This window comes from Melanostigma gelatinosum (genome assembly GCF_949748355.1).
Source record: "Melanostigma gelatinosum genome assembly, chromosome: 11".
Taxonomy (NCBI): Eukaryota; Metazoa; Chordata; class Actinopteri; order Perciformes; family Zoarcidae; genus Melanostigma; species Melanostigma gelatinosum.
In genome coordinates this window covers 22,550,719-22,560,885 of record NC_136644.1, presented here as the reverse complement: position 1 = coordinate 22,560,885, position 10,167 = coordinate 22,550,719, and the positions used below count along the sequence as shown (strand labels likewise).

General features: G+C 42.8%; 2 protein-coding genes across 2 annotated transcripts in view; both read right to left on the bottom strand.

The window, feature by feature from the left end:
- Window positions 1-393: 393 nt before the first annotated feature.
- Window positions 394-4,750, bottom strand: alkbh5 (alkB homolog 5, RNA demethylase). Its single transcript, XM_079279087.1, has 4 exons — window positions 3,435-4,750; window positions 3,267-3,347; window positions 3,053-3,172; window positions 394-1,322 (listed from the first exon to the last, which is right to left on the bottom strand). The coding sequence occupies exons 1-4, from the start codon at window positions 4,148-4,150 to the stop codon at window positions 1,163-1,165; spliced, it is 1,077 nt and encodes a 358-aa protein (XP_079135213.1). The 5' UTR covers window positions 4,151-4,750; the 3' UTR covers window positions 394-1,162.
- A 1,404-nt stretch (window positions 4,751-6,154) lies between these two features.
- Window positions 6,155-10,167, bottom strand: part of myo15ab (myosin XVAb) — a gene marked incomplete at both ends in the record, with an annotated part of 44,338 nt that continues 40,325 nt past the window's right edge. The window contains 8 exons of the mRNA XM_079279068.1: window positions 6,155-6,256; window positions 6,360-6,500; window positions 6,581-6,714; window positions 7,386-7,519; window positions 8,325-8,458; window positions 8,548-8,708; window positions 9,496-9,592; window positions 9,690-9,767. Coding sequence (XP_079135194.1) covers window positions 6,155-6,256; window positions 6,360-6,500; window positions 6,581-6,714; window positions 7,386-7,519; window positions 8,325-8,458; window positions 8,548-8,708; window positions 9,496-9,592; window positions 9,690-9,767 — 981 coding nt within the window. The remainder of the gene's footprint in view (window positions 6,257-6,359; window positions 6,501-6,580; window positions 6,715-7,385; window positions 7,520-8,324; window positions 8,459-8,547; window positions 8,709-9,495; window positions 9,593-9,689; window positions 9,768-10,167) is intronic.

The following is a 10,167-nucleotide window of genomic DNA, read 5'->3' as shown; positions in this document are numbered from 1 at the left end:
GACCAGTGACACCATGAAGCCACCACTGTGTCCCACTCTGTCTGAAGAGCCGCAGTATTTGCCTCCAGCAGACTATAACTTTTGCGATCAGGACTGTAGCAGAGCTTCAGAAAACCATGGTCAAAACTCCACCCTGCTTTTAGAAAGTAATTTCTCCTTTGAACCAAGGTTTATTTTTGTTCATGTGTAACTCCAGACTAACCTACCAGTGAGCTATTAAGTGCCTCAGCCAAATATGGCTGACTGGGAGAAAACAAATGTGTGTTTACACAGCTAATCTCACGGACAGATACGGATATCGAGTTTCTTCTCCGCCACGTGTTTAGACAGACATTCAATAAGACATTATAGGGCTGGTGTCGTTCTGTCTGATCCAAACATCACCATTGTAAATGAGGAAAAATTTGATTTAATACAGATCAGCAATAACATGGCCTCTGTCACTTTACAAGGTAAGCAACTTCAAACTGAAACAGGAGTGTAAAACAAGGCCTGAGGTTTTTAATCACTCCATAAAACATCAGTTTAGTTGACGCACCACATTGTAACCTCCACCAAGATGAGCCGTACAGCAGAATCAAATCATAACACAGAAAGCATTTCTGCACATCTGCCAGTTGTTTCAACTTAAACTGCGACAGGGAGGCTTTAGTGAACTAAGATCTGGGATGGCACAGGAAAGGTAAGGAGCAGAAATGTGGTTGGCAAAAAAGCAAATGTTTCTTCCTGCAGAAAAGTTCCCCCAATCAAAGACTATACAAAAGTGTTGTACGTTATAACAAGTTAGGTTTTCTTTTGTACAAATCCAGACATACATGTTTTTTTTTTTTTTAGCTCTTGTGGTCTGTACATCTTGGTTACAAAAAATACATGCCATTCTGTAGTATCTATGGACATAGAAACAAGAAATGTTCAATTAAAGGTGATTTAACTGGAGTTAGTAAGTTGAGGTTCGGACCTTTGTAGCGGCTTCGTCTGCCGGAAACAAATAACGCACTCAAACTCATCCAGACTCAAACCAAAACGCAGACAACATGATGACTGTGCTCCATGTGCCGGACTAAAACAGGAGCGAGAAAAATGACAACTGATCAAAGAATGTTACAATATTGAAATACATAAAAGATATATTTATATGTATACATGTGTGACGGAGAAGTGCTCAGTGGCGTCTCATTTTGACTTTGCGATCTGAGCTCTCCCGGTGTTTGTCGGAGTCTTGACCGCGTCTCCAGTAGCTCTCGGAGCTGATGCTGTGACGACGGTGATGGGAGTTTGACGGACGTCTGTTCTCCTCTTTGTCCATCTCGAGCACCCGCGGCCTGGCGGAGGACAAACATTAAGAGCCCAAGTCAGGTTTGGATCTTCATTAATAAACATCACATGACGCCTGTTCAACAGGAACACATTAGAACGTTGTGACAGTCTCAGCTGTCAGTGCAGATGTATGTCTTGCGCTCTTTTCAGACGTGCAACATTATGTAACATGCAACATTACTGGCTTCATTGATCAGCTTAAGTGATGGCGTTTTGTCATTTAAACACTGGTGACTGTTAAGTTAATGTTCCTCATGGCTTCATTCAGACATGAAAGCACATTTACTTGTGTGTGTGTGTGTGTGTGTGTGAGAGAGAGAGAGCGAGTGAAAAATGTTATGATATCCAGAAAGAAGAGGGTTGTCTGTTCTTTCACAAGCTGCATCACTGATGGATTTTAAATTATTTTGCCTTTGAAGTCTTAATTAATGACCATTGTGGGACACTCGTCCCCGCTTCTCACAGTGAATCCACGGATACATTCTCTCATTAATCTCATCATTTAACGTTATTAAAAGCTGCCTGTTTTATAAAGTACGACAGTGCACAAGCATTGAATGTCAGGATGTTAAATTGGGATTATTTTTTAATTACTATGATGATTATTACTGTGGTTGAACATTTGAACCGGTCGCACCGCATAGTTTGAATTAGTTTAAAATGGGCTCCTTCATAGTTTATTCAATTGATTTTGTGGATAAGATCTGACGACTGAGAATAAATCTATGACTGTTATCTTAAAAGGCGAAACAAGACGCACATGTTTTACTTTGTGCTGCCACACTGCAGTCTTTGTGTTAATCTGACTGCATTCCTTTCAGGCTTGTGTCGCGTTGTCATTGATACAGAAGTGCTTCCATGTCCAACCTTGTAGGATCCCTTCAAATAAATGGACTTTAAAAAGGTCATCATGGTTCCTAATAACCAAGACCCGATCCATGATCTGATTTGGGCTGTGTGCAAATTACATTCAGTCTAACTGGGTCTGGGGTCAGTATGTCGATACATCTCAGTGAGCGGACTGAAAGCAGCCCTAAATTAGCAACATGTCCAGGGCTCTTTATGTGTTGTTGGGTTAGTTTCAGGTCCCAGTGAGAGGAGGAAATATGATTATGCAAATACAATTATAGAAACGGATCTACGAGTTTGGAGGCTTGTCAGATGTCAAAACACGTCACAGTGATTATGATGTAATGAGGAAGGACTCTCGTGCTCTACATTTTACTGCTTGTCTTTTGATGCAACGATCTTGAGGCAAGCAGTAGAAATACGGCATCTCAGAACAATCAACCAGGAACATGCGCTTGAACGTATTTGATTGGCCGATGCGGCGCCTTGTCGGATGAAGCGGCATTGCATTCCTGCAAATGTTGAGCCTGGTTCAACTTTATGCCGGAAAAACCTGGGGACTTTTTTTGTTATTCTTTTTGACCACGACTGCTCGTTAAGAGGTTGCGCATCATGTTGCCGACAGTGTTGGTGGCATGTTCCCTGAAGCTAAATAAGGCCAATATCATCTTTCCTCTTACGTTTGCTAAGTGGCTCTTAATATGAGGTGCAACTATCCTCTGGTCTGTTTGTCAGATTGACTGACCCACTGACTGTCCTAACACCCCCTTCAGATCAGGACAATCTTTTTAGCCGTTCGTCCATGCAAATACAGTAGGTTTTCCACAGGTCTGTTTTGATTGGACCCATGAAGACATTTGCCGTGTCAGTATGCGTGTCTGTATACCTGTGAGCAGCATCAGCATCTGCTCTGCGACGATAAGAGCGCTTGGCTTTGAGGGGAGCAGGTCTCTCGACGACAGGAAAAGAGCTTTCAGAGTCCACTCGAGGAGCATCTGGTCGGGTCCTGGCAAACAGAGGAGGGAGCAGCAGTTCAAACAACGATCAGAGAGAGATTTCCTGCAATAATAATGACTTTAAGAAATAGTACGTTGACTCACTTTCTAAGGATGATCACTGCACGACGTGCCTTGATGTCTTGTGGGCGGATGCAGTGGGTGATGTCATCAGCAGCGTAGCCACTGAGAGAGAAAGATGCTGTCAGCCCTCAGCCACACTTTGAACAGTAATGCAATCAATGCAGGACAGCGACAAACAGCCATAGTCACCTGAGTACTGTGACACTCCCTCTCCTCACGGGCAGGACGAACACCGGCTCCGACACCCGGATCGGTTTGAACTGGAAGCGACAGCCGAAGCAGAGCGCGCTGTCACTGAAGAAGGACACCGAGACGATGGGACGTGCAAAGATGTGCAGAGGATCCACGTGTGACACAATGCAGCCACCTGGTTGATAATCATTGATGACCGCACTATTGACAAACCCTTCCGGGACCACTCCACTGGACACCAGGCGCTTGATCACCAACTCGTGCACCCAGCTCGGGATCTCGTCCACTTCTCCTTTGCGGTACAGCCTCTCCTGGCCCGGTCCACGCTTCTCCAGCTGGGATCCATACGTGTACCCCTCCCCGAAGAAGTACTTGTTGCGGAGGGGCGCCCTGTCCACCGTGTGCTCACGGTAAAGTCCCGCCTCCCCTTTGGTAACCACGTCGTCGATCTTCTCCTCGATGAGGGCGCACTCCTCCGGTGTGAAGATGTTCTCCTGCAGGATGCTGCTCTTCACCCGGCCGGCCTCCTGCTCCCGGCTCTCCACGCTGTCATCGCTGTGCTCGTAGTCGTCGTCGGACTCCCGGATCTTGCGCTTTCGCTCCTTTCCGCTGCCGTTACTCTCCACGTCCACGTATTTATTTTTTACCTCGTCTTTGTGTGGAGTCATAGATTTGAGCTTCTCCCTCAGGTCAGAGTATCCGCTGGATGCCATGTCAGCCAAAAACAATATGACCGATGAAGTGCGACGTGACCCACTAAAGCTAACTGTTAGCTTGTATCAGCGTCGCATTTTCAGCACTGTTTTAACGGACAGTTTAATGTGAACAGACTAGCTGCGATGTCAAAGGGAGTCTTTGATGGTGGACGTCGCTAGCGTAAGGGACCGCTCGCTCGAGCACACACATGTAGCTAACATTCGCTAAGTTGCTTCGCACTAAAACAACAGTCTGTTGTTGAACGTGTCAATCCGTATATGATATTACCAGGGCGTGCAAACAAATCAGAGCTGTGACAAACACTGCGCCTACACTACAACACGCGCTCAGCCAGCGGAGAGGGCTAACGACCGCTACCCGAGTTGCTTGGCTACGAGCTAGCTAACGTTAGCTTAAAACTAGCCTGGCATGGTCTGTCCGTTGCCGCCTGGAAATACCGACAAACCACGCAGCGACATGTCACCGTTAAATTCCAAACCCCGGTGCTCCGGAGACGTTTCCGCTCTTGGGTTGACTCCGAGAGTTTAACAAAAACATTGTTATATATTCGCAACGAGGCTTTGACCACGGCCACTTCACACCATCGTAACCCGTCCCCAGCCAAAAAGAAAAAAAGGCTGAAAATAAAATGATCTGCGCATGCTCAGTGTTGACCTGCCACTTTGGGGAGGTACTGTCACGTGACCTGATGGGCAAACGCGTACATCCATTTTTGGAGCTGAGAGGGCACGCGCAAAGCGACTGCTAATTTTGTCCCACTGAGGTCTTATTTACTTCCATAAAGTTCGCAATGTTTATTTAAGGTTGTCATTTTTTATAGTATTATTTATTGTGTTGATATCTATGATAATAATAATAAACTTCATGTATATGTAATTAATTCTGTGAAGATAAATTTGTGCAACTTGTACCTGAATATTTGCGCATAACTAATAGGAAAATATACATTTCTGTGCACAAATTCCCTGCTGGATATCTCAAGTAAAAAACTAATGTTTTAAGTAAACGTTTCATCCTGTATACAAATCTTCACAGACACCTTATTTAGGTTTGTGAATCTTTTAATTAAAACACGCCTATTTTATGTCCATAACTCACCCAGTATTAAACCTAAGTGCTGTAACGTTACACTGAAACATGATGTATTTTAAAAATATGTTTATGCATATTGAATCTATTTAAGAAATGATAAATTCAACAACTATTCTGCAACATCATTAATCATAATTCCTTTGTTTGTATCATTAACTGAATACTTGTTCTGACTGTTTGTCAGGCAATCAAGCAATTTGAAGACATTGCCATGGGCTCTGTACGCTCCACAATGTTTCACAATTTTCTGGGATCATGAAAAGATTGTAGCCTTGCCTGGGACACTGTTCATTAAAATAAATATTTTAGAGGCTTTGTTGATTTTCATTCATATCAAAACATTCAGTTGTCGCATTTTTTACTGATACCTCTTCATACAAAATACTTGTTTAATAATTTAAACAATTAGACAGCAGAAGTGCTCATACCTCTCTTTAAAATAGCTGATTTTATTTAGACAAAATATTCTTTACAAAACAAGAAATGTGATGCATTAACATTGCAACAACTGTCAAGTTTTATAATAAACAGTATGAATAAAAAAACATAAAAAACATATTACATATCAGTTATAAAACTTTGTGACAGGGCACAGGCCTGTGAAGCTTCCTCGCTCTTCATTAACAGTCTGTACATTTAGAAACATCTCTAATGTTTAATCAATTACAACTACAGTAGTAAGTGCAATAAAGATATCAACCTAAAAAAAACATGAAGTAATATTTACTTTTCACTGTCTTCAGTGTGCAGTTCAGTTAATGCAGTATAATAGACTGACTTCAGGGTACACTTATGCATTCACATATAATATTAGAACGCCTGAAGGCAAGAAGAGGTAGGCTATTTATAAAAGTTTCATCTACATTAGTGTGTACATACGACTGTGTGCGTGTGCAATAAGGCATGTGCTATAACATGGTGATTTCACTGGGTGGCAGGGTGAGTCGCCTCTCCCGCACGGACATCATGTTTTCCACCTGCATGGCGATGACTCGACACAACTCCAGGCCCTGTGGACAAACACCGGCAACATGAGCACACTACCGTAGCAACTCACTGCAAATGATCATGTGTGGCCTCCGAAGAGTGTCCTTGTCTGTGTTTGCGTAATACCTGCTCCAGCTGTAGCTGAATGACCCGCTGTGTGTTCATGTCCCCCAGGGTCAGGTCTACATACGGGTAACTCGTTCCAGCAGTGGGCCTCTGGGTGCGGCTGGACTGCACCTCCACCAGGGGGACCACTGCCATCAGCTCCTGCACCAAAAGAGACCAAGCATTATACACATGTATAAAAAAAACTGTCTACTGAAAGTGATACGTGGCTCTACTCTTACATGTGTATTTTTGTGCAGGAAGTGGAGGCCATGTTGGTTGACAGCAATGATGCAGGGGGCGTAGAAGGTGGTGGAGCTGCTGCTTTGGACGTAGAAGAACGAGGAGCCGAACATGGGGAATGCACTGATCAGCCCTGCACGCACAAAGACACAGAATTTATTCAAGGACACTGGACAAAAATCACATTTTTAAAGGGGCAGAGATTTTACACATTGATTTCTCTTTAGTCATCATGAGGAGTCTGACTCTGCTTGAGAAAAAAGTTGTAAATGTCTTCTGTAGCTCTTGAGGGGATTTGTCAAAATTTCCCTGGTGATGTTATCACGATCATAGATTGAGTTGCAATATAGGAAATATAGGATTCTGTTTTTGAGGATTCTACCAATACTAAAGACTAAAGGTCAATGAATCTGGGACTCTGCTGCTTCAAGTTCGTTTAATCTGTCTCTCAACATTATGTAAGAAAAAAAAAAATTCACTAGCATCTCTTTAAGACACAAATACTTTCTGTGTTATGACAATATCCTTAAAAAAGTGCAAATGTACACATTAACATTTCTTCTTCACATCTAAATGCAGATGACTGTTCCTGTCAACATGAAGATTAATCCAATGATCGATTGCACTCCACTGTTCATTGTTGACTCTGGAAACAACACTTTTACAAAACTATCTCAACTTAAGGTTAAGTTGGAGCTTTTGACCGTATTACACATATAGCGGTAGAGAAGTCCAGTCGCAGAATATGCAGTTTGTAAAAACTGACCAGTTCAGCCAAAAATCACTGATCACAGGACATCGTACCCATAAACTGTGCTCTGGCCTGGTGCGGGTTCAGGGTCTGCACTTGCTGCATGTGCTGCGTGACCATGGTAACCCACTGCTGGGGGGGCTGCTTCTTGAACAGGGGTGTGGCGATGTACTCTGATAGTTCATGTCTGGAGGAGAGAAGGAGATAAACAGCAGTCTGCTTCACTCAGTGATTTCTTAACATTTCTCAGGATGATTTTACTCAGTGAGCTGTTTCGGTTCTGCTGCCGCCTCTCTGTCTGTGTGTGTGTGTGTGTGTGTGTGGAGAGAGAGAGAGACACTGATAACAATAGTAAGAGCACTAAAGGACAATATTTTTTTTCAGTTGTCACACCATAAACACAAAACCTATTGACTGCATTCTCTCTTGAACAATGAGTTTCTTCCTGTGTGGTTGTTGAACATCAGTGCTGAAGGGAAAATGTATAAAAACATCGATTGCAGCTTTAGTGTTGCTGTACTGTCACAACTATTTATGTTGTTCTCATTACACATAGATGATAAAGTATACACTATTTAACAACACATGCCCATTCATCTGATGTGCATCTCCAGTGAATGTGCTGAGACGGAAGCTCTGTTTAAGGTTGATTTACCTAAAATAATTAACCTGCAGTTAAAATGGATATTTGTTGGGAAATTTATGCTACTTTCGCTTTTATATTTTGGTCATGTTCAACATTAAAATGAACTTGGATTGGTGTTAACAGGGAAGCAGGGAAGGCTAAATGCACCCTGAAATAATGGATAAACATCATTTAATCGCTCTAATTGCCATAACAAGAATCTGGAGAACTTCTGGAGCCAATTAAAAGCATGGCGGTTGTGTTGAGTGTATTAAAACACCTTTGAAGGAATGGATGAAATATAGTGTGTGGATGTCTGTATATATACATATATAAAATGTATTGCAAACATTGTTTGTTTTCTCACATGCTGGGGATGAAGACGATGTCTTTGGCTCTGTGCTGCAAAGCTGCCAGTTTGGAGATCTGGTGGAACTGTTGATCGCTCACTTTTCCATGTGTAAGAACATTAAGCAGGCCTTTACGGTAGTCGGGCAGGATCTAAATACACACACAAACACACACAGTCACATACGCGTGCACTCATGTCGGTAACACACACTGTGTATGTGAAACACCGCCCGTCTTACCTGGTTATAGTGCATGGCGACACAGAGCTCATTCTCAAACTTGAGCGGTTGAGTCCAGACGACTCGTCTGAACCAGAAGCTGTAGTTGGTGTCGACTACCTCGGCCTCTGTCGCGACATCCAGGATGTACTCGTGTTTGTTCAGAGGCCGCACATTCTGACCTGAACACACCCACATTACCGCTATTACCCAGAGATTTGCATAATCATCGAAAGATTAAGTTAAAACCACACATTTTAATATTTGTCATTATGAAGGATTTGTTTGTTCAATCAGAATCTGACAAGTTCACGCAAACACTAGTTTAAATCCAATACAAACTACTGACATAAACACCCTGAAAAGTCATGCTAATACTTGTGTAGACACATGTCGTGTGACCTGCTGTGCTTTTGAATAGCACACGAGCAACAGCAGCTGCCAGCTGTTGTCATGTGGAGATATTTACTGCTACGGGAGGAGAGGAATCAACAACAGAATGCAAAGAGTTCTGTGTCAATGCTTCAGGGGACAAAATCAACGTTGGAGCTTTCAGCACTGAAAAGGTTTTAAGACCGAAGCAGCAGGAGCGGTGTGCAAAGGAATATGACATCGTTGTGCACAGCAACAGGAACCAGAACAAAAGCTGCTTCTGCGTTTAATCAGGAAAAATGAATGGCACATTAACATCGAATGAAGAGGAAAGATGACTCTGTGTGGTGACATCGTCATCGGCTATGAAAAGGTGACATCGAGCCGTCTGGCGTTATTTTGCCTTGGCGGTCCAATAAGGACTCGTGGACTCATGTGTGACTTTCTCCCACAGCTAGCAACCAGAGAACAGTTTGACATGTGATCTGTGAGCGGATCTGCTTCACTGACCCTGATGAGAAGACTGACTTTGTGCACGAACGCAATGTTTCACGTGTGTTCGTGTGTGAGAGAGAGAGAAGCAGAAGACGAGCACACCTCTGTTGGTGACTAAAAATATGGCATATTCTTCCATGGCCTCCAATTTGTGCAAACCCATCTCATAACACAGCTCCTCAATCACCTCCAGGGCAACCTGAAAGACACAACAATATATCAACACACGTGCAAGAAACATCCCAGCCGTCTCCTTGTAGACACCAGTGGTGCTGAACTGCTCACTGAACACTTACGGAGCACGTTTTGATTTTCACATGACGTTCGATGCCTCCAGGAAACAGAAACAGCTGACGTTTTGAACTACGTCCCGCCTGAGGAAGTATAAACACGCACTCATATAGTACATACTGGACATCAGTTTAGAAGATATGATTCATCACATTATAAACTAAACTACACATGAATCCATAAAGTAGTTGAAGGATAAGGATGGGGATATTCTATAGTTTTCTTTCTGTCTCTTCCCTACTCTGAGAGACTTATCCAAAAGCCCAGTGGTTCCTAAATATATCTTTAAAAACGACTTTAATAGTGTATTTTTGGGGCTATTTTCAGGCTACAGTACCCACGTTCTTTGTAATGAAGGAAAGCGACACACAGTGTGTCTCCTTAATGTGTTTTTAATAGTTATTTGGACAACAATGGAGCTCTGTGGCACAGAGGAATACGCTTTGGATACACAGACAATATATTTATATTTTTCATGAGATT